The sequence below is a fragment of the Dasypus novemcinctus genome, chromosome 10 (genome assembly GCF_030445035.2).
Source record: "Dasypus novemcinctus isolate mDasNov1 chromosome 10, mDasNov1.1.hap2, whole genome shotgun sequence".
In the NCBI taxonomy this organism is placed as follows: Eukaryota; Metazoa; Chordata; class Mammalia; order Cingulata; family Dasypodidae; genus Dasypus; species Dasypus novemcinctus.
This window is the reverse complement of record NC_080682.1, coordinates 65,911,953-65,937,190: the sequence shown is the minus strand read 5'-3', so window position 1 is coordinate 65,937,190 and position 25,238 is coordinate 65,911,953. Positions and strand designations below refer to the sequence as shown.

Genomic DNA, 25,238 nt, shown 5'->3' with positions numbered 1-25,238 from the left:
CTAATATTTCAAGCACCAAAGGTACAATTCTGGAAAAGCAGGCCTGTGATATATAGGGGTAATAGATTGATATGCTGCACAACACATGCTCAGGAGCTGGGATAGGGAAGAAATTAATCGAATTACTTCTTTTTAAGAGTTACAATAAAAATATCTCATCAGGTGATATATTGTCAATTATAAGTTACAGTTGACCTAGGATTTTGTATAATTTTAATATGTATCATTGATAAATCAATTAAATTTTAGTTGTTTGAAAAATAGAATATACTTCAAAGTTCTTAATCTCCAGTAAATCTGACTACTTTATAATATTGAGATTGAGTATTAAATTAGATTTCTAAATACACATACATACCCATACCCTCAAACAAACCCACACCCAAGTATATGAAATTTGTAATATTTTAAGCAATTGATTCTTAAGAGAACAGTTAGAGATGCTTCTATTTTTTCTATTTACCAATCTAATCTTTGTAATTATAATTAAAATTTGATTAAAATTATTATATCATAAAAATATTTCAATTATATTGACTTTGAAATACTATTTGAAAGTCCATGGTGTATGGTTTATTTTTCACTTTAGAATGAAGTGGTACAAATCCATAAAACTGAAAATATTAACTCATATTAAACAAATGTTATTTGAATTAAGCAAAAGGAAAATTTACACCCTTCTGTTGTTGTTTAGAAAATCACAGTTGCTTATAACCCCACACTGAGTCACAAATTTGGGGTTGAGATGCTGTTGACTTTTCAAGGTTTACATGTACCAATGTAATAATTAATCACAAACTCAAATATTGCATTTTTTCAGTAATAAACTTGTCTGTTTTTACAACAGAAGCTTTCTCTTTTCTTCAAGAATGTCTTTAACCTTTAGAAAAATTACCATCTGGTACATCATAATTTATTTAAACTTTTGCATTAAAAAATACACTTTGGAAATGTCTGGCATGAATTTTTCAATTTATACCTCATGTTCATTCTGTTATTTCTAATTCTCAAACACCTAGTCATTCAGTGTCTTGAAAATTCTGAAGAAACAAAAATTTTTAATTTAAAGACTCCATTTTATGCATATACTGCAGACTAACAATTTTTCTTTTATGTGAGAGTTATTTTGCTAAGCCCTTTATATGACTTATTTCTTTATATTCTCATAACACTGCTTTTAAGTAGGCACAATTTTTACTCTTCCTAATTGGTGTATAAACTAAGGTAAAAAGCCTTGCCCTTGATTACTGAGATAATTTCCATTACAACTTGCATTATAAGTTATTTGACTCTAATGAATAAGCAGTACTTCTTGCTCCAAATGGTGATGGACGAAGACAACGTCAATCATCAAAGTGAACTGATTTGGAATGACTGAAAGAGTCTTTGAGGTCATTTGCTTCCATTTTTGCCAATATCTGTGACTGTGTATCAAAGGAACAGAAGCCCACATGAAATTTGGCATGATTTAAACCATTGTAGGGATGCATTTTTATAACTCTTTATTGAGAATATTCCCAGTCAGTGTGGCAAAACAGTTACAAGTTTAATCCATTTCCATGGTTCAGATTGAACTTGGCTTTGGACAGTCTTTACCGCACCGACTGCCTAGGTTTACTCACCCTGAACTGACATTCCCAGGTGGGATGAGGCTAGGAGTGGAGTGCTGTGACTAACTGGCTGCATCTGTTCAATGTGTACTCCATAGTTCCCTTCTGGTTTGCTGTACAGTAAATATGATTTCTATACCCTGTGAAAGTGGTTTTCCTATGTGTTCCCATTTGCTTTCTACCTGAAGCCATGGATTTTTGCATGTTTATTTCAGTTTGGAAGAATGGGTGGGTGGGAACTCTATAGTGACTTCTTGAAATTTTGCCTTATAATGGTATATATTCCAATTCACAAGAGGGGGAAAAATCATTTTAACAATAACAATATAATAATAGCCTCTCTCATTTGTAAGACATTTTATGCTTTTGGTACTAGAGTAAGAGAATTAAGGATTAAAAAAAAAAAGAATCCTAAGAAAACTGGGAAAGTATGGACCTAGTAAAATAGTCTTAAGGCTGTCAGAGGGAATTTGTGAGTAAAATGAAGTAAAACCATAGGGTACATTTTGTTTCTGTGAAATTCCAGGTAAATGTTCACAATCCTGAAATTTATTCTAATTCAAATATTTTTAATGCATACTGATAATGTCAATCTCATCCTCAATACCGCACCCTCCCTGCCCCATCAATAAGAAGACAACTCTTATAATAACCCAATGAGAGGTTTCGCCCAGATGTCTACATTCACCAAATGTTTGTTTGTTTGGTTTTTAAAGTTCTAATTCATAGAAATGTTCTAACTACTAAATCATGTGGGGAAAGAATTGCAGCACTCAATTTGCAAATATTTAGAGCAACACCTTCATTAGCCTTACTGTCTCGCAAAAATTATTTTCAAGAATTCACATTTTCAGATATTTCTCCAAATGTACTTTTTCTTCTTTCCTCTTTTTCCCAATATTTTTTCTCATCTCTTTTACAAATGGTGTCCAATTCTCCCTTTTCCTTTTTCTCTTTTCCCCTATTCAAGAGTGTCGAAAGGGAAGACAAGCATTAGGCTAGAAACTGCAGTCTTATTTCATTTTGTTTTAATCTCTCTATTGACTTTTTCCCTCTCTTTCTTCTCTCTCTAATAATAAATAGTAGATACATAACTTTTTCCCTGTCTCATACTTCTTTTAAGGCTTTTCCTCCTAGGTAACAAACAGCAAAGTCCTTGGGACTCCTTATCCTTGCCTGTTTGAACCACTCCTCCTTTCTTGCTGATATATTGTTTCCAGACCTCTCACTCTTTCTTGGCCACCAAAATAAACATGTGAATACATCTTAATTTACTGACTCCCCGACTTTGGTTTGTATCACACCTTGGCAACTACGGTTTTTCTGCTAATCTAGCCCTAGTGGCACTGATTTTTTTTACCTTTTAAAGTTTTCATATGCTTCTCCCAAAAACTTTCTCTGCCCCTTCATTAGTCAACTCACCTTTTGATTTGTAATCCCCTCTTACTCTAGAAATTTAAAAAGTATTTTCTGGAATTCAACTATTAAAATCATTACTTCTGTCATCTTAGCCTGATGGAGGGCGTTGAGCTTGCAAGTAGGAGCTGGGTGAGCAGAGAAGACTATTAGACCTGTGGACAATGTATTTTGCACCAAAGACCCTATGGGTGGGTAAGCTACCTGCAAGGTTCTTTTACATAATGCTGTCGTAACAGCCACCTAAAGGGCATTCTTCTCCTCCATTCCCAGCTCTGGGGAAAGACTCCAGGCTTCTTTATGAACACAGAAATCTACTTTTCTTTGTAAGATGATAAAAAAAAGACATATTGCACCAACAGCCAAAAGGGAGTACAGCATTTAGTTATAACTGCTTCCAATCACCAGGCATACCAGTCTCTCCTCCTGTGTTTAGCAGAATTAATTTTAAGGCTTGGTCAGGGCAGCTGTGGTAGCAGGAATGACTGGAAGAGTGCTTAAAGGTGGAGGCAGACAGAGATTAATATTAATGTTCTAATTACAGCTGCAGGATGGGGCAAACTTTAAGTGTACTACATAAATGTGAGACAGGAGGGTTGAGGGGGGCTGAATGAACTCCCTGCTTTATCAGCAGTGGCAGAGAAACACTTATCTTGAATATTCCACTTTCCCCTTTCTGCCTCTACCCCCAAGGTGTTTGATGGTAAAACCAAACCAAACCAAACCAAAACAAAAACCTGAAATTCAATGGGACCTGAAACAAAGAGACTCTGATTCCTTGTACTTTGTTGAAAACCAACCCTAATTTATTTCAGAAGGAAGCTGTCAGGGCACTTAAGGCCTGTCTTTTTTTTTTCCTCACCTGAAAGTTGGGATCTTCAAAGTAAGATCCTGGGTAACAGTCATCTTACTCTATTTGTTATAAATAAGTATAAATAGACATTGGAAGTGCTCTCTATCTTGTACTAGGGGCAATTACACAGGTCTACTTCAACATGTGGATGGTGTGTATGTGTGCATGGGTTGCCTTAAAATTGGGTAATCTTCTCCAAAGCAATATTGGTATAGCTTTTGTCGTTAGGATCATAACCGGGGACATGGGACGGGCTGTGTCGCCTGAGTTCATTCTGTAAGCCAGATTCAGCTCCTTGTTTCCAGGCACTTCCATTCTGCAGGTTTTCCTGAACAAAGTAGTAAGATACATATTAGGAAGAAGGCATAATATATTCCTAATCAACCTGAGGGAATCTTGCTTGGGCGTCCCCCTCAAAAAATGATGAAACGCAAAAGCAGGCCAACTTGGACAAAGGGCACGTCCTACATGATAATTTCAATGCCTCAGTCTGTGTAGGTTCTATTTCTAAGACTAACAACAACAGAAACAATGTACTGAGTATCTACAATCTCCCTCATGCTGTCTGAAGGAATTGATAGATCTGTCCTTTAGTACAGCAATCCTTAGGTAGTTTTATTCCTTCCTAAGGAGAGAGACAGCTGTGTTTCAGATGACAACAGTTCCTCTCTCCTCTGAGCAGCAAGACCACTAGGTAATATCAGGAGTTCCTTTATGGAAATTCCCCTTGGAGGCCTGTCAATGTTATTCTTTTGCAAAGGAGCCCTATTTGTGACAAACTTAGTTTCCCTCCCACTTTCAACTCAGCCTTGAGAACAGAAGCTGCCTGCATCAACAGGATTTATTAAATGTTCCAGAAAATTATTGCCCAGGGAGGTAAATCTGTAAACCAGTAAATAACCTCATTTTTTTGCATCCAGAATGTCCTCAAAATCTATTCATACAAACAGTAAACTGCCCAATCATCTCAGCACAATCGATTGCTCATGGGGTTAATGGGTCCCTTCTCAGGACAATAGATTTTTCAATGGGGTAATATTCTTTACCTGTCAAGCCATTGTTTAGTTATCAGGCTGACTTCAGGACCCTCACCTGCTGTGTTTTCCAATCTTAAACTGCCATATCAAAAATTTTGTCCCGTCCCAATCGGAACCCTGCATTTGAAGATCTGCCTTAAACCCCTTAACACTCAGAACCCTGTCAACATCGATGCCTGCCCTCCCCGTTCTGAGCCTGGCAAGGTGGTGCTCTTTCTGACTGCAATAAGTGTTCAACTCAGAATTTTGATAGTCGTGTTAATATGCTGTTTCTTGGGGAAGACAGTATTTGACATTAGAAATATGTAATGTGATGTGGATTAGGAGTCACTCTCCAGATTAGGAATCTGGACTGAAAGAGTAAAAATAAACTCTAATTCAAAAGAAAATTTAATAAAAACACCTCTACCTTTAATCAGGATAGGACAGACTTAAGTAAGGCCAACTACACAATTAAAAGGAAATATTGTTTCTCTCATTGTCCTGCAGCAGTTGCCAAAGGCCATAACAAACCTCTCTTTGATTATTGCTCCATATCAACGCTGCCCCAGAAAGCTTTGAGCTTTTTCCTCCCACTTCCCTTAGAACCTTCTCAGAATCCTTCAGCAGGAACCCAAACCTTCCAAACCCAAAAGACCTGTCCATCCTCCCTCTTGTTGAGGACAGCATTCCCTGGTTCCTCTGGAGTGCCCGCCCTCATCGCACTGAGTCAATAAATCTGACTTTGTCAGGCTTTCTGGGTGGTCTTTGGCTGTCTAGTCCTTAATAGTATTTGGACCATGGCTCTAGCCCAGCCTTCTTAGTGAAATGAGGAAAGCTGACTCATCATGTGCACCCTGCTGATTCCCTGCCTGTAAATTCCCCCAATAAATCTTACTTTACACCTGCACCCTTTGAAACTAGAGGCATTTGTTTCCATGTTGCTCTGTGTGATTCCCCCAGTTCTCATATAAGACAAGTTTAAATTCGAAGGAGATTAATAATTTACCCAAGAAAAGTAAAACATAAAACTGGGATTAACCCCAAGGCTGACTCTGAAACACATGCTTTCAACCATTATATCAGGCCATGACTCTCTTGTGTTGCTTTCTAATTTTCCATTTCTATATATTTCCTAGAATTCCTCCTCACCTGAGTTGACAAGAACTTTGGAAACTGATCGTTTCCAATGCCAGCAATTCAGCCCAAAGGCACATGTACCTTTTCAACGTTTCTCAGTGCTTAAAACCTAATTCTTTCCTTGCCTTATCTTCCCACACCCACCCTTACAACTGATTTAAATGGGCAAAAGAGGAATCTCTGAGCAAACTGAAGATTTTTCATAAGTGGAAACAGTTGCTCACCTGCTCTGTATCACTATCATGCTGAACTCCACACCAGCACAATTTTTTGTATTTCTTAGACCAAAAGCAAAATAAATTGCATACTGGTCTAATTAGCAGTGGTTGAATATCTTTGCCATTTTGGCTACCTGTAAAGAAAGGACAGGTGGATTAGGTGGTTTCACACCACCAAGTACTTCCTTTAAGGATCTGAGTATTGTCACTTGAGATGTAGGTCATTTTTAGTAACCAGACCTGAATGCTTAATAGAAGTTAGTTAACTTCTCAAAGGGTGTTTTAGAACTAAACAGATAAAGACAACGGACCTATTTTTAAGTATCTTTTATGGAAAACCCTACTAGTTCCTTTTGTAGGACAACAGAAGGAAAGACAAGAATTATGTAATTTTTTTTCTTAAGGAGGTCTCCCATTTTCAGACAAATCAGATGTATCTGAGTTCATCAGAGTCAGTATGTATAAAATTTGAATGATTATTTTTATTGCTTCTTTATCTTCTTTTTTCTTCCTCCCACCCCAACATCCTGGACAACCACATGGTTAGAAATGATGAAAGAAAGAATAACTCTCACCTACCTGGTGGAATTTTACCAATAATAATGAAGACTTGTTGGTGATGCAAAAATTCCAGTCTCTTACATAGATGAAGGGCAAGAGAATCACTCCTAATATTTAACTTTTCTTACTGGTTATTATATTACAAAGGACTTTTCATACTCAGATCTCTGAGGCCATGTGTCAAAGCAATTTATTTTTGTCATAATAAATGAGAGATATGTTAATATATATCTGGAATATACCAATCATCAGGGAGATGCTTTTGCATGCCAACTTGAAGAAAATAGGCATATCTCTCTGGGAAGCAGGATTTTTTGCAGTGAATCCAAAATCACATTATAAGACAGTCACCTGGCTTACTAATGCATGAAATGTGTCCATCTCTTCCTTGGTCCTGAAGAGAGGAATCTATATAACCAACCTGTTAGGAAGCTGATGATTATTCCAGCAGCAGTGCATCCTAGGAAGCCTACAGCACTGTAGTAAAGGTAGGAGAGCGAATACCACGTGTCAGCTATGGCAGGTCTGTGGAGGACGACAGCACAAGTCACCAGTTATATGAATTTTGAAGTTATAAATCACAGTGACTTAAAGGACTCGTGGGGGTTCATTTTAGGGCCTGGCACCTCTCCAAACCCCAAAGCTTGACTTTTTGCCACTTGATTATTTTTGTAAAGAATCTATTGTAGACTAGTTGTGCTATGTATACCAATCAATGAAATCTATCTCTGAGTTATAAAGAACTGCAATAAGGACTTTGCCTTCCATTTATTTTGTATTATTTATTCAGCAGACATTTACTAATTACAGATTAGTGCCAAGAATTGTGGCAGACATTGGAGATATAAGGATGAGTTAACCACAAAGTCTGCATTCAGAAACTCACATAAAAACATAAAATGATGCGATGGTTCCTAGGAATAAGAACAAAGGATAATGGGAGCATTCGGAAAGAGTATCAAACCCAGAGTCATGTGTTAGATAAGACCTCATTAAAGGAAAAAAAAAAGTTAGTTTAACAAGCAAAGACAGTAGTCAGAGCCAAGTTTTAGCACTCCAAGCATACAGAATAAAATGAGCATAGGCTTGGAGGGAAGAGTGGTGGATCTGGGAATTAGAAAATGGTTGGTATTGTTAGGTCATAAAATTTGAAGAGGGGAAGACTCTAAGTGAAACTCAGGCTGATGGAAGCAAGGTCATGGAATGCCCATATACTAGAGCAAGGATATCTATGTTGTATTCTATCTATTTCATCTTCCTGTGCAGCCCATAGTAGGCTCACTACCAAAAGTTTTCAAAAAAGTTAGAGTTCAGGGTTTAACAAATTAGAAAAAGAAAGTGACCTGGATCCTCCTTTTAGAACGGGAGGCAGAGAGAATTCTTCAATCCCAGAATAGTTTCTAATGTGTTTGCACTGAAAGTGATGAAAATGGAGTCTAGACACACAGATCTAAACTGAGAGTAGTTAAGAGCTGATCTCCTTTCTCAGTGGAGTGCTTTTGTTGCAACATTACCAGCAACCTATGACGTCACTGCTGGTTCTCAGCAAACAAGACCCAAAGTCAGTTTGCTTAATTTTACAGCTTAGGGAAAACTGTCCATTTTACAATGAGCAGGTGATAAAAAATGTGACAGTCAGATGATTACATTCTCCTCAAAGCCAGCAATCTCATAATGACATGATATTTTTGTTTTTATTTTTAAAATAGTTATCTCCCACATTTGGAAACATCCCTTCTTGCTTGACACCATATGCAAATGCAAATAACATTGTGCTCAAGGTTCCTTTTTCTAAGCTGGCTACATCTGTTATACCTGGTCTCTGCTCGGGGCTTAGATTCACCATTTCAGGACTGTGTAACACCTTTGATAGTGAGAGCCCCTTTCTTCCTGTAAAAATGGGTTATGAGATGGGAATAAAAATGATCCACCCTTTGGGGAGCTGGTGTAGCTCAGGTGGGAGGAAAAACGGAGTGGAAAAACTTGAATTTTTTTCTTTCATGAGATTTTTTTTCATCATGCAATGAGTGAAACATGTTACATGATATCAGAAATAGAGATAGAGAATAAAGTAGAATATTGTGTGATAGAGTAGAATAGAACAGAAGAGAATCGAATAGAATGGAGAAGGTAGTACAGACAACGTCTAGGCTGCCATAGGGTACAGTGGACTCATCTCACTGGTGATTTTAAGGTTGAACTTCAAGATATGAATGTTGTTGAAAGGTTTTAAGAATGGAAGGATAATTGGTTTAGAAAAAGTATGAAGATATGCTCGAACCCTAAGAGTCTGAAATCTGAGCAAAGAAAGTATTTTGTGGAGGAATGGGGAGGCTCTATTCTGGCTCTTGAAAAATGAGCACACTCTGGGAGGAAAGAACTAGAGATCAAAAGGCATAGCTATTAAGATAGTAGCTTGAGTGAAAACATGAAGTTGGGAAAAAATGGGATATGCATAAGGTAAAATTGTAAAATTGACAGAATCTGAAGTACAAAGAGGGAAAGGGCGAGTAATAACTTTGGAACCAAAGCATAGTTCCAGGTCTTGGAAGATATTTAATTCCAGGTGAAGGAGTTTGTCCTTTATTCTATAGGCACCTGGCATATTGACGTTATTGCAGCATGGAAGGCAAAAGATCTAAAAGATGCTTCAGGAAAATAAATCCATTGGCAGCATGTGAAGGATGGATTTAAAAACAATAGAAGACTGGGTGGTACTGCAGGGACAGATACTGGACATTGTATGTCCTGCCATGGCCCACTGGGTGGACTGTAAACTACAATGTAAACCATTATCCATGTGGTACAGTGGTTCCCAAAATGTATTCACCAAATGCAATGAATGTCCCACAATGATGAAAAAGGTTGTTGATGTGGGAGGAGTGGGTTGGGGGTGGGGGGGTTGTGGGGACCTCTTATATTTATGTAACATTTTTTATGTAACATAAAATGTAACATTTTTTATAAAAAGAGAGAGAGAAAAGACAACAGAAGAGATAAAAATGAAGGAAACCAGTAGGACAAATAGGATAATTTCATTTTCCTGGACATTGGGATGATGAGGCTGGCCTCAAGTATAGAGGCAATGGAGAAGAAGGGATATGCCTAGCCTATAGGGACTTTTGTAAATATAACTTACAAAATTGCCTGGTGATTTTTAGAAGGCAGGAAATGGGCCAAGTAAAGGGAAACATTGATGAAAATCAGGAAAAGGCCATTCCCAAAATGGAGTTCTTCTCTGGATACAAGACCAAAAATCCTAAATTTCCTATATTTGTCCCTTCCTACAATTACATTGTGAGAAAGTCATGTTTATTGAATATGCTTGAATCAGGTACATACTACTAGCTTTATATATTCTACCTCATTTAATCCCCTCAAAAATCCAGTAAACTAAATAACATTACCCTTATTTTTTTAGTCAAGAACTCTGAGAATTCAAGAAGTGACAAGTTCCCAATTTGTCCCAAGATACAGAGTTGATAAATGGAAAAACCCAAATCCAAACTCAGGTATTTCTGATTTCAAAGTACATGGTCTCCTCCCTATGCCACATTATCTACTGTATTATGATATTTTGGATTACTTTACAAAATAGAAAAGAAATCCATTTATTAGACATTTGTAGATTCATTTATTTTTTTTCTGATCAAAAACCTCTAAAGGTTTCTCTTTTTTTCATATAATAAACTTTATTTTTAAAGAAGTTTTAGATCACAGAAAAGTTACACCAAAAGTTTGATTTAGAAACTGTAAATTAATGGCAACACGCCTACTTACGTCCACGATCATTCTCCTCATTATTCACACACCTATTCTACCCACATCCTTTTTCTCTTTTTAAGGACACTATGATCCTCACACCCATCCTTCCATTTTCAAATGTTCCACTCTTTTTTCTGTTTTTCATTCCCACTCCTAATTCACTCTTTTGCCAGGTTCACCCTTGTACATCTGAATATAAAGGAATGGATACCTACAGAAAGCAGAAACTCTTCAGTGCTGGGTATTGCCCAGAGTGATCCTCAAAGGAGTGCAAGATATGTCTTGTCAGACTTTTCCCTGAAGACTGCACCTTCTTTTAACCTACTAAACCTTCTCATGGACTTAAGGTCATCTTGAAGGTGAGCCTACCTGCTAGAGAGCACTTGAGACACTGTTCCTGTAATGTTTGATGACACACACTGCTCTGTCGACAAAGGCAAAGGCAATGTCTTGGAGTCTGGTGCAGGGTAAATGAAACCGCCAATGGCAACCCAAAATGACAAGGTAATTCCAGTTAGAAGACCTCCTAGTGCACCCTTGAAAAAGGACAAACAAAAATTAATAGGGGATTGAACAAAGCTGTGGAAGGAATAATGAGATGGGAAACCCCATGCCTCAGAGATTCTGGCTCTTGATCCCAAATTCTTGGCCTCATGTGATGAAAACAACCAACTCATTCTCTTATTCCAAACTTTGACAAGGCAGATTTATTTATGTGTAACTTATTTCTTGAATAAAGACACTGGAGAATATTATAGTGCTCATTATATTTAGATTTCTTAACAAGAAAAACAGGTCTCTTTTCAGGTTATTTCTTCATTCGAACCTCAATTCCCAGGCAGAGAGTTTTAGAAGTTCAGGAAATTTTCAGGTAATGGAGAAAATGTGTCATTTTTCATTGACACTTATTACACAGAAATTCTTACTCCCTTCTCCCTTCTCCCTTCTCAAGATTCTGGAACAATCCTTTGAACTCCCAAATTTGAGAGTTTTTTGTTGGAGACCAAATACAAATATGTGTATTTACTAACCCAGCCATTTAAAGGTTATATTTCTTCATAAACTGTTAGTCCAAAGCCAATGGCTTGAGTGGTTTCTCTTATAAAGGAGACAGAATGGTCTAACAGAAACCTAGGTCACTGGAAAATAAAATCTTAATTCTTCTGATCTCTGCTAGATAGCTGCATCTTCTCTGTGAAAAGAAAACAACATTTTGGCTTCTGAGCTTCTCTATTTACCCACAAAAGAAATGCCTGAATAACAGAACCAGAATACTTTGTCCATTATTTTCTGGGGAAACTAAAGTCATCTATGTAATTTGAATACTTATGCCTTGGTCTAGACCAGGGCTTGGCAAAAGTCTTCTATAAATAGTCAAAAAATAAATATTTTAGGTTTTGTGGACCTCTAGTTTTTGATAGTCTCTATCACAACGACTCAACTCTACCATGTAGCACAAAAGCATCCCATGGGTAATACATGAAAAAATAAGAGTGGCCACATTTCAGCAAAACTTGATTTGTGGGCACTGAAATTTAAATTTCACATAAATGTTAAGTGTCATGAAATATTATCCTTCTTTTAATTTTTTCCAACCATTTAAAAAATGTAAAAACATTTTGAACATGTAGGCCATAGGAAAAACTGGAGACAGCCTAGGTTTAGTCAGAAGGCTGTAGTTTGCTAAACCCTGACCTACTAGTAAAGGGCAAATGGATTTCAACATGATCAATTTATAGTAGCTTCCTGAAGAGTCACATGAAGGATTCTGAGATTGCATCTAGATTCTGTGGGAAGGAGAGTTACGATTGACTACTGAGGTTAGTGATAGCCAATGACAAGAGGCAAGGTGGAACAAATTTATAAAATTTATTATCCTCTATCTAGAATAAGGTGCTTTTCCTGAAGAAATAGAAATGATCATTTTTTACTGGTATAGCTAACAAATTAATATTTAGACTGCAATATGATGTTAGGTAGCTTGCTCATAGTATTTCTGTGGCTGGGTAATTGCCTTCACTCATATTGCCTCCTCAAAGATAAAACTATCCTTGTCAATTTCAATATCAGAAAAGTTGTTTAAGACAAAATCTCTCCTAATAGAACTGCAGGGGAAGTTCTACAAATGCCCAAATATTCCCTTCACATCCCCTCTTTCAACTTAGCCAAAGACTTATCTGGAATAGAAGCCAATAAGGATCAGGCAGCCACAAAGGCCCAAACAGGTATGCCATGGATTGGGCTTCACTGACTACCCTAAAGGTATAAAGAAGAGTAGAGTTGGGTTTTCTGCAGTCTAAAGACTTAAAAAATACTTGTAGGTTGTGATGGCAATAAGTTAAAAATTATCCTTTTGTTAGAATGAAAAATATATATATACTTTAATTTTAAAATACATATTATTATTTTTCGAAATAAATACTTGTTCTTGATGTATAGTTACTACACAGCTAGTCACCAGATTTACCTGAAGGCCTGCTCGCAGTCTATCAGCTCCAAAAAACAAAGAAAGCCCGACTTCCAGAATATTCCAGGCCTATCCCTTCACCCCTTCTTAAATTAATTAATTGTTAGCTATGGCTTTAGGAAACTAAATCCAGAAAATTTGATATTTAAATATATATTCTGAAGTTTCATATATTGTGTTTTAACTAAATTATGTCTATAATCAGTATCTACTTAAATTGCCTTTTTAAAGAATCAGCCTTTGATGTGATGATATATGGCATTTCATAACTACCTCTACCTCTCTTTACTTTCAGATTTTAAAAGACTTCGCTAAAGTCAAAGGTAGAATGCCTTGGGTTCTGTTTAGTTCTATTGTGGAAAAAAGCCAACATTTCTTTTCCTGGAAAATATAAAAGACCTTTCTGTGAAGGAATAAGAGGAGAGAGGTAAAGAAAAGAGCTGGGGCCCAATCTTAGCTTGGGTTTGTGAGGTGGGATGTAAGATCCTTACCTTCCAGTTCACAAAAGGGAAGACAATTCCCAGAGAGAACAAGCCAAGCATTGGTCCCCCACACATTCCATGGATGCTGAGGGCAGCCTGTGGGGCAAAGCAAACCAAATAAAGCCCTGTCCTCCACTGCACCTGTGGTCTGCGTGGGGCCACCCCTCATTTCCCTCCTTCCAACCAGAAAGAAAGAAATTCTGGTCCTCATACTGACTGTATCAGTCATTAACCAAGTTCTTTCTGGAATTCAGCTTTCTCTTCTGGGTTCAGTGATGATAGTTGTATAAAATATATACACACACACATGCATAAGCACAAACATACACACATCTGTATATATACATATACATAGAACACAGGAATATGGGTAAAATAGAGGAAGCTTTACCTCAGCTACAATTCACTGATTTGTTAGGTATTTTCTGTCTTGTTGAAATGATTTTTATAATTTACCAAACAATAAATCTACAACTTATGTTTCATATCTTACACAGTTGATCAGTTGATCTAATTTAGTTTGAACAATCATATCACTTTAAAAATAATAATAGTTCCATGCTTTCCCCCACAATTCTACCAAGGATACTCATGAGATGTTGAACTATTACATTGGATTGTTGTGTGGAAGCCATTGGACACTTCATATTCAATTTCTTCTTCCCCATTGCCCAAAGGAGATTTATATTGCTCCAAGTAGATGATAATGACTCCATCATCTTCTTTGGAAGATGAGGATATTTGACAAATACATTTCTATATCTGACAGTCTTTAAGTTACTGAACCGAGTGAACTGGGAAGGGGCTTTCATTACATTAATTTGCTGTCAACATTTAGCCTTGTACCATGGCCTCCTAGGAAATTTTCAAGTACACATGCACAGTACACATGAAGGGAAACTGTACATGCATAAACACACATGCACAAAAACACACACACACACAAACACACACACAGCTGTTCTGCAGGGCAGCCCTATCATTAGTTCTGAAACTGTAGATCAGCCACTGTAGATCAAGTGGCTGACCTTAGGATGCTTTAAAGATGTTATAAAAATGACTAAATATTATATTTGGCAGGCACTACCTATATCCTGGATTGATAAAATAAACTATCCACTCATTCTAAACACATGACTCGATTGAATCCTCTCTAAAACACTGGTAGGTAACACTGACCCCTTTATAGAGGACGAAATTGAGCCTACAGAAAACCTAGAGGTCTGCCTCTAATTAGAAAGAGGCAGAACTAAGGTTTAAGCTCAAGTCTGTCTGGCTCTAAAGTCCACATTTTCTCTCCTAAACAGAACTCTTTTCTTCTTCCCTCCCTCCACCTCTCCTTCCCTCCGTCCCTTCCTTCCTTCAATCTTTCCTTGTCAAAGCACAAACCACCATACTGGCCTCCTTCTTTTGTTTAAGAGGAAAAGATTCTCCAGAGCCCAGCACTAATAGCCTGGAAATGTGAGTTCCAAATATGTTTTTGCAACACATAATTAGGATTTGGGAACCTTCCCATTATTAATTCACATTCATTCTACTTCTGAGTGTCCTCTTCCTTTATAAAAAACAAAGATATAGGACCTTCAAGTCCCATCCAAATGTAATTTAAGCTTCTTTGTTCAGAGAAATGAGCTGCCATGCATTGTTAGGATTGTTTCTTCAGTTTGATTTTCAGAGATGCCAATATCACAGACACATTTTTTATAACATAGAGGCAAATAAAATTAGAGGCATCCATTTCCACAAAGTGAATAGTTAACTTAATACTCTGGGCATTTCCTCTGCTGATTGATAGCATTAATTCATAGTCTCTGTGGTTCCTGAATTTGGAAGCTAATTTACTAGCAGGTCAGTCAGTAAGTTAGTGCAGTTGTTTATTCCCTCTTGTGAGGGGTAAGAGGGATAGGAATTGTTCATCTTCTACAAAGGCATTAGCCAATATGGCTGTTTCAGAGACAATGCCTTCACCTAATAGAAAAAAGATCTAAGTTTCTGAGATTTAAAAAATATTTCAGTTGTGTACAAAGTCAAATTAATCTTATTCTTTACCATTTTTGTTATTGCCATTAAATGTGTTTAATTGGAAAAAACTTAAAGCTCATCTAGCTTAGCTTTTGCTCATAAATGTTCATTGTTATTACTGTTGTTTACTATTTTGATTATTATGACTACTTCTACTACTACTTTCATTTCCGGAGCATAAATTCCCAGATCTGGATTTTAAAAGAGTTCCAAATTTCACCATCATGTTTCTTGTTGCTGAGTCCCATTACTAGCTTTAAGTTTCCCCTTCTGAAAGTAATTTTGAAAGATATTTTGCAAGTATGTTTAATCTGGACCTGTTATTAATGAATCATCACATCTGAGTCTTGGAGGGATGGGCAAAGCATTGCAAAAGAGAGAGACAAAAGATGCTGTGACATCAAATGTGTTTTTCCCTCTTCCGTTACCTGTATAATGGCTCCGAGGAGGGGCGCAGCCACTGCCATGCTGGTACATATCACACCAAACAAGATACCTAAGAGGAAAGAAATTCATGATCATCATGTGCGCTAGCTCCATGGAGATTCCTTGAGTCCCGGTCAGAGACATTTCCTGATGCAAGCCCAATCAGAAGCATCTTGGCATGGTTGTCCCTCCCGTTCAGCCAGTACCAGTGCCAAGGCTTGCATCCAGGACACCTCTCTCCCACAGACATGCTTGGTGGCTGATGGGTATGGGGAAAGGCAGGAAGAGATGAGAGGTGGAGGTGTCTTTGACATGGAGCTGCCCTGGATGATGCTTCAGGGGCAATCACCAGACATTGAAAATCCTCACAGGGCCCACTGGATGGAATGGGGGAGAGTATGGGCCATGATGTGGACCATTGACCATGAGGTGCAGAGGTGCCCAAAGATGTACTTACCAAATGCAATGGATGTGTCATGATGATGGGAATGAGTGTTGCTGGGGGGGGGGGGGGGGTAGAGGTGGGGTGGGGGTGGTGGGGTTGAATGGAACCTCATATATATATATTTTTTTAATGTAATATTATTACAAAGTCAATAAAAAAAAAAAAAAAGAATGGCCTGGAGCCAGTCAGGCTCGTTATCAGAAACAATGTGATAATGTGGAAAGGGACTTTGTACAGACCCAAGGAACTAATTCCAGTTCAACTACAGTAAGAATGTAAAGCAGAACCTTAACCTCTGTGGAATTCAGATAGCTTTTCATCTTTAAAACACCTAAAGAAACTCCATACATCCTACTGCACAGGTTTTACAAATCTGGAATTTTTTTCTAGTCATTTCTCTTAGTACTTTGTTCATATCATCCTTATGGCCCTAGCATATTGCACAATATTTTATTGGGTTATATGTCTATATGAAGGACCATAAGGGCCTTCCGAGTACCATGTTCTGAAGTAACTTGCACAGTACCTCTTGTATCATAAGAGCTCATTGAATGAACCAGTATTACATTTTAGTTGCTTTTGTAAGATTATGTCTTATATAAATCATCTTTAAAACGCATTACTATTTTATACAACTTAGCTTTAAAATCATCTTAAAAGTACATGGATCTGTTTTCAGTCTCTATGAATTTGCTTTTTCTAGAAATTTCATATTAGTGGAATGATATGACATTTTTCCTTTTTTACTTCACTTAGCCTAATGCTTTCAAGGTTCATCCATGTTGTAGCATGTATCAGAACTTCATTCCTTTTTATGACTGAATAATATTCCATTGTATGTACTAATATATGAATATATGCCACCTATGGCCATGAGAGGGTGGATAGTGGATGGAGTGTCATTGCTTAATGGGTACAAAGTTTCTGATTTTAGCTATGAAACAGCTTTACAAACATATGATGGTTATGGTAGCACAACACTGAATGTAATTAATGGCACTTGATTTTACACTTAAAATGCAACTTTTATTATACACACACACATAACCACAATAAAATTAAAAAAGAAAAAAGGAAAAAAAAACACGTTAGGCACTAACATTTTTAAAAATGTAAAATTCATTCTTAGACTCTCAGGTCTAGTCTAGATATAAGAGAAGAAAATAATAAAAAATATTAATAATATAGATTAAACTTTTTTTCAAGTACATTGAATTACCATTCTAGCCCATAAACTCAATGAGAGAGGAAGCAATAGACAAAGATTGAGACACAGACAAAGCCACAGTGACAGAAACAGAAAGAAAATTATTTTGTTCATTTCTCTTTGAGCATTCTCTCTCAGCTAAATATCCAGCCCAGTTCCCAATGTGACTATTAATTCAGTTTTTTTTAAAGATTTATTTATTTATTTATTTCTCTCCCCTCCCCCCCCACCCCCGTTGTCTGTTCTCTCTGTCCATTTTGCTGCGTCTTCTTTGTCTGCTTCCATTGTTGTCAGCAGCACGGGAATCTGTTTCTTTTTGTTGCATCATCTTATTTTGTCAGTTCTCCCCGTGTGGGCGGCGCCATTCCTGGGCAGGCTGCACTTTCTTTCGTGCTGGGCGGCTCTCCTTACGGGGCGCACTCCTTGCGCGTGGGGCTCCCCTGCACGGGGGACACCCCTGCGTGGCAGGGCACTCCTTGCACGCATCAGCACTGTGCATGGGCCAGCTCCACACTGGTCAAGGAGGCCCAGGGTTTGAACCACGGACCCCCCATGTGGTAAACGGATGCCCTAACCACTGGGCCAAGTCCACCACCTTCCTATTAATTCAGTTTTACAGAATGTTGACCATATGCGAGTTACGTTACTAGATGCCAGTGCTATAAAATAAGTACTTGATCCTTATCCCCAAAGAACTGACATTCTAAGAAGGAGCTAGACATAAATAAGTCAATTTATACAGTATATATCAATAAAGTAATCTATATAAAGTCTTATGAACCATGGCTGGCACATAGCAAGCACTATGTAACTGTTTGCCATTATTTTTATTATTATTACTATCATCACTATTACTACTTTATCAGCATTTTAGTCTTAGCACATTACATTCATCATTAGGAATTCACTCTGAAATTAGGCTAGCAACCATGATGCTGTATCATCCATACTCTCAAGACAACACAGAAAAAATCAAGACAGTAACAACACAATAACGAAGTTGGAATAATAATCACTAAAATGGTTCCCCCCTCTTTAAAATTGATGGACCAGACTGCAGAAAACAATGTTCGCCTAACTCTGCATTGTTGTTTTTAATGATTTATTTATTTATTTATTTCTCTCCCCGTGCCCCCTGGTTGTCTTTTCTCTGTGTCTAGAACACCACTTACCTGAAGAAAAGAAAATGAGACCTGAGGACAAGTTTTCTCTCCCCTCATGATTGGTTTGTCCACTTGCTAGGTCCACAGTTATGTGGTCACGGGTTCTAGGCAGCCATCCCTCTCATTTAGGGGTTCTGCTTTTTTCTGCTATTGTGAACTAGAGCTCTAACTGGTATCCTTGCCACCAAGTATCTATACATCTGTTAGATTGCAATAGATAGAAATCTTCAAGGAAGGAAGTTTAGGGGAAATGGGTATTGGGTAGGGGTGTGAGCAGTGAATGGAGACCTGGAGTGTATGATTCCACAAGCAAAGCAAGGAAAGTCAGAGGGAGAAAGAGAAAGCTCCATGGTTTCAGCACATAGAAGGATTTTTGGAATCCTTGGAAATTTGGAATCCTTAGAAAATCCTTTCACATTGACTTAGAGGATCAGACAACAAACCATGAACATAGGAGAAACTTCTGTCTCCATTAGATCCATAAACATCTCCTAGAAACAGAAGAGTGCAGGGAGCAATGTCTATCCAACTGTCTGTTAGTTCTAACTCACTACAACTGAATTCAAGATAGTGAATAGAAAAAAGACACTTAATCCATCCAATTAGCCAGCATGTGATCAGGATCCATCTCTTCTTTTTCCAAGATAAGTAAAAGGAAAAAATATACGTGAGATCTACAACAAAATGTTACCTAACAAGGGAATGCATATTTTAGCTTGAAACCTCAAGTAAATAGCATGCTTTCTGAAAACAATTTATTTTCGAAATCAGAAAAAATATATATAATTAAAAGTTGTTTGGTGAAAAAAAATCCACATGTCCATAAAATGATGAATGAATAAACAAAATATGGCAAATTCATACAACGCAATATTATTCAGCCACAAAAGAGAAAGAAGTACTGATAAGTGCTACAACATGGATGAACTTTAAAAGCATTATCCTAAGAGAAAGAAGCCAGAAACAAAAGATCATATAGTGTATGGTTCCATTTATATGGAATACCCTTAATAGGCTATCCACAGACACAGAAAACAGATTAGTGATTGCCATGGGGAGGAGAGAATGGGTATGACTCCTTACTAGGAATGGGGTCTCTTTTGGGGATGGTAAAATGTTCTGGATCTAGAAAATGGTGATGGATGAACAACATTGTGTGGATACTAAATGTCACTCATGGTAAATTTTGTGTTATATGTATTGTACCGCAAAAAAAATAAATGACAAGGCAAGGGAGGGCAGGCTGAGATGGTGTTTGAGGGGAGCATCTGTGATACAGGTAAATGCTCACTTTTTGAGTTGAATTTGTTCACTCTGTTTAAATTCACTAAGCTGCATTCTCATGTGCAATTTCTTTATGCATGCTATATTATAATTTTTAAAAACACTGTTAGGCAACCTCAGTGTGATGCAATAACTGATGAAGAGAAAACAAATGATTTGAAAAATAGCAATATGGGTTGCAAAACCAGCAATTTGATATAAAGATGGATCTGGGTGTGATAAGGAAGGACTACAAGAAAATTAAAATCCATGATAGTTGATCAAGCCATTCCATCAAAGTATTTACGCAAAATAATGAAAACATGCTTACAAAAAAAGACATAAAAATATATGCTACACAAGAATATTCCCAGCAGCTTTATTTATAATAACCTCAAACTATAAGCAACTCAGGTCCATCAACAGAAGTTTCTATTGTGGTGAAGTAGTATCTGTGGTGTATCTATACAATGAATACTAATCAACAATAAAAGAGTAACAAACTATTGATGTAGGAAACAGATAAATCTCAAAAAAAATGCTGGGTGAAAGAAATCTTACAAAAAAAGAGTGCATGCTGTATGATTCTTTTATCTAAAATTCAAGAAGTAAAACTAATCTATGGTGGAAAAATATCAGAATATGTTAGTCTCTGTGGGGGTAGTGGAAGCAGGGATTTACTGGAAAGGGGCATAAGAGAATTTTCTGGAGCGATGAAAATGTTCTATATCTTGATAAATGGTTGTGTTATACAGGTGTTCGCATTTCTCAAAACTGAGCAAATATACATTTATCATTTGAATATTTCATTATAGGTAAATTTACATAAAAACTTTAAACAAATACTAAATTCTAGTCAATGATGTGCATGTTAAAATATGAAAGGGCAATTGTGCTGATGTCTTTAATCTACTTTGAAATTTATCAAAAACATCGTGGATTAATGGATGTACAGAGAGTTGGATGTATACGTAAAAAAGCAAGTTTATTAAAATGTTCAGAGAGAATCAATGTACTGTATATATGGGAGTTCACTGTAAAATTCTTTAAACTTTGTCATATGATTGAATTTTTACTATGAAATGTTAGAATAAAACAAAACAATTGATTTCATTATTGTTAAAAGATTTATCTTGTGGAAAATGCAGACTAACTGGAGAAAAACTTGAGATTTTCAAGTATGCAAAGTAAAAGGACCAAGTTATGAAAATCAGAGAAAAGATGATAGTTATGGAGAAGAAAAGCCTAAATAAGAAAAAAATAAGATTAAGGGGAATACAAACTTATTAATATTTGCAAATAATAGCCACACTTTCTAGAACGCTAATGAAAATTTTAAGCATCAGTAAAAGTTGGGTATGTGGCCAAAACTGTACTTTAAAAAATCAGGAACAAGCAAGCAAACAAACAAAAAACTAAAGAATTTCCACAGTGTTAATAAGTAATTTAGAAAATATCAAGGGGAAAGCATTGTATTCATAATTTTGAGAAGTTGAGGAGGAGGAGAAAGGGGAGAGGAGCCAGAGAAAAACACAGAGGAGGAAGACATGATCATAATATTTCAGTTATAAAATATGATGTGATGAAATAGAAATACAAAGCTTAACCATTGTAAAGATGTCAGTTCTTCCCAAATATATTTTAGGTTTAATGCAATCCTATTGAGATGAGAGTTGGGGAGGAATGTGGCTATGTAACTTGAGATAATGTTGTTGCGGTTACTCTAAAAGAATAAATAGGCTTCCATGGCCAAAAAGTTTTGTAACATAAAAAAAAGTAACAATAGAAATTTTTTATTTTTAAATTGAAGTAACAAGAGTTGGTGTATCAGATATATTTTAAAAACCCTAAAAAGCTATAATATAAAACAAGATAGTATTAGACCTTCAATTGATAAACAATGCATGTAAATAAGTACATTTGAAACCTATCCTTACATATGAAATACCTTTATATTATACATTATTATTGTAGAAAATATTAAAAACTAATGAATAATATTGGATAAATGATACTGGGAAAATTGACTATGTAATCAACAAATTTGGATCTTCACCTCAAACCATAAATGAAATAATTTAAATAGGTTAAATATTAAATATGAAATATTTAATTATTTATAATCTGTAAGGAAATATAAGTAAAGATAAAGATGTGTTTGAATATGACAAATTTCTAAGCATAAAGAAATGGATGAAATATATGTATATTGAATATAAAATTTAAATTTCTGAACATCTAAAATACATTTCAAAAAACTAAGCTAAGAGGCAACAGAAAAAGGCCTCATTTCCTCTATATAAAAAGAGATCTTAAAAGCAAACAACAGGCAAGCAGATTTGGCTCAACTGATAGAGCATCTGCCTACCACATGGGAGGTCCAGGGTTCAAACCCAGGGCCTCCTGACCCGTGTGGTAAGCTGGCTTACATGTAGTGCTGATATGCACAAGGAATGCTGTGCCACGCAGGGGTGTTCCCCAGGTAGGGGAGCCCCACGCGCAAGGAGTGTACCCTGTAAGGAGTGCTGCCCCACATGAATAAAAGTGCAGCCTGCCCAGGAGTGGCGCCACACACACAGAAAGCTGACGTAGCAAGATGATGCAACAAAAAGAGACACAGATTCTCAGAGCTGCTGACAAGAATACAAGTGGACACAGAAGAACACACAGTGAATGGACACAGAGTGCAGACAACTGGGGGAGGTGGAGAGAAATAAATAAAAAATAAATCTTTTTTAAAAAAAGCAAACAATAAAATCTCTAATACCCCCACAGTAAATAAACAAAGGGCATGGCTAGACTCTTCAGAGAGAAATACAAAAAAAGTTCCAATTCATTTGCATATTAATTTGGGCAATTTTGGGAAAAACTACTATTAGCCAGTGCTAGTATTTCCCCACTTGCTGCTGCCGCATGTAAACATTGACTCTATCTTTTCAGAACTATATTTTTTTATATGCATCAAGAACTGTGTATGACTTTATATTAACTAAGCTGTTCACTTTCTTTTGGAATTTTTTACTAAGGAAAAAGCATCACAGATGCTGACAAAGATTTATGTACATGGGTTTTCACCACATTGTTAAAAAATAGAAATAAAATTAACAATAGCATAAAATTAAGTAAGCCATTTCCATTTTCAAAGTATACATAGTGGCACAAGAAAATGCTCACCCTAGTATGCTAGGGAAAGAACAGGAAAAATATTAGGTAGATATATACTGATCTTATTTATAGAGTATATGTATGGAGAAATGAGTTTATATGGCTACGAGTCTCTAAAAAAGAGTCAGGAGGCTGTCAGAAGGATTGCCCTTACGCACAACTGAGCAGAGTCTGAGAGACAGATAAAGCAGATACAACCCCCAGGTATTGGTTCCTCTGAGGGCTAAAGAGACCCATGGGAGTTATGGTCATGGCCAATGGGGTTAACTACCAGGTCAGATGGCCCCTCTTTGGAGTTGGTGTTTCTGCGTGATGAAGCTGGACTCAGATGGGATCTCTCTTCATAAGACTTTCATGCTAATGTGCTGGAGGTGCAGTTAATGTTGGGGTTTAAGATATATTTAGGGGATTTGAATCTCTGGACTGACAATGTGATAGCCAGGTCCTGAGCCTCAGCAGACTCCAACACCTACAATCTGATTCATTGGACTCACCACACTCAGCTAAAATGGAGTTGAAGAAGGACAACCACCACACCATGGAGCCTAGAGTGCGTACAACTGAAAGTGGGAGGATTGCATCCAGCATCCATGTGGAATCTGAGCCTCCTCTTGACATAGAGGTGCAATGGACACAACCAATCCAATGTCCACATAGAAAAGGTGGCATTGGATTGGGAAAAGTGGACATGGTGGCTTATGGGTATGGGGAAAGGCAGGAAGAGATGAGAGGTGGAGGCGTCTTTGGGACATGGAGCTGCCCTGGATGGTGCTTCAGAGGCAATCACTGGACATTATAAATCCTCCCAGGGCCCACTGGATGGAATGGGGGAGAGTATGGGCCATGATGTGGACCATGGACCATGAGGTGCAGAGGTGCCCAAAGATGTACTTACCAAATGCAATGGATGTGTCATGATGATGGGAATGAGTGTTGTGGGTTGTTGTGGGGTGGGGGTGGTGGGGTTGAATGGGACCTCATATATATATATTTTTTAATGTAATATTATTACAAAGTCAATAAAAAAATAAGTATACAATTTGTTTATACTTAAGTATATATTTGTTATAATTTGCAAACTTAATTTGTTTATGCTTAACATATAATTTATAATTTTTTATACATAAACTTTTAAAAACTACAATTCAATATGGTACGTGTTACAGTGATTATAAACATAATATGCTGTTTTATTAATCAAGGGATAATTATTCTTTGAGGTAGGCTGAATTTGTTATTTGGTATAAGGGATCCTTTAGAAAGGAATTTGGTTTTTATTTTTAAAAGTGAGCAGAAAGTTTTCCCATGTAGCAGGACTAATATGATCAGCACAGAGCATAATCAAAATATGTTGATGTGATACATCTAGAGTATAAGCTTAGGGGAGTGGGTGTAGCTCAGTGGTTGAGTACCTGCTTCCCATAAATGAGGTTCCAGGTTCAAATTCCTCATACTTCCTTACCAAAAACAAAAGAAAGAGTGTAGGCTTAAAACAGAAGAGTGTCTAAAAATAAGGTTGGTGCAAAGTAAGCTGGTTGATCATTCTTTTCTGGTAGCTTCCTGGTATGGATATGTAAGATTCTTCACGTATCTCAACGTGCATTTGTGCCTGGGTGTTCTGAACAGTGTTTGCAGGATTTTGACAAATACTGCATGTACATTTCATGATATGGAATTGAAAGTAAACCAGCTGTACCTACATAAGCCTTTACTGATCCAGGTGCTCAATTTGTCCGAGAGGTGGGGAAAACAGCCCTTGACAAAATCCTCAAAGGTCACTGTTGCTAAGGCATTGATGCTTGAAGCCACCGTGCTACAGGGAGAAAAAAGCAAGAATATAGTCAAAGCTAAATAAAGCTGAGCCATCAGCCTGCCCTGTCATCCAGGGCAGATAGACAAGTCAGGGCTCTGCGAAAAACAGGTGTATACACATGACCCCATTCTGGGATTCCAGGAGATGTACATGGATGGTGTGTTTATTCAGTTTTCAAGGTGTTCCTCTGCTAATGCTCTTTCTTT

General features: G+C 37.0%; 1 protein-coding gene across 1 annotated transcript in view; it reads right to left on the bottom strand.

Annotated features, from left to right (window-relative positions):
* Positions 1-3,810: 3,810 nt before the first annotated feature.
* The window catches only part of SLC5A12 (solute carrier family 5 member 12), a 47,171-nt gene continuing 25,743 nt past the window's right edge, over positions 3,811-25,238 (bottom strand). Inside the window, exons 9-15 of the mRNA XM_004454274.3 lie at positions 24,920-25,032; positions 15,979-16,046; positions 13,538-13,624; positions 10,949-11,115; positions 7,236-7,339; positions 6,260-6,387; positions 3,811-4,207 (exon numbers count right to left, since the gene is read on the bottom strand). Of these exons, the coding sequence (XP_004454331.2) occupies positions 4,055-4,207; positions 6,260-6,387; positions 7,236-7,339; positions 10,949-11,115; positions 13,538-13,624; positions 15,979-16,046; positions 24,920-25,032 (820 nt within the window). The 3' untranslated portion in view covers positions 3,811-4,054. The remainder of the gene's footprint in view (positions 4,208-6,259; positions 6,388-7,235; positions 7,340-10,948; positions 11,116-13,537; positions 13,625-15,978; positions 16,047-24,919; positions 25,033-25,238) is intronic.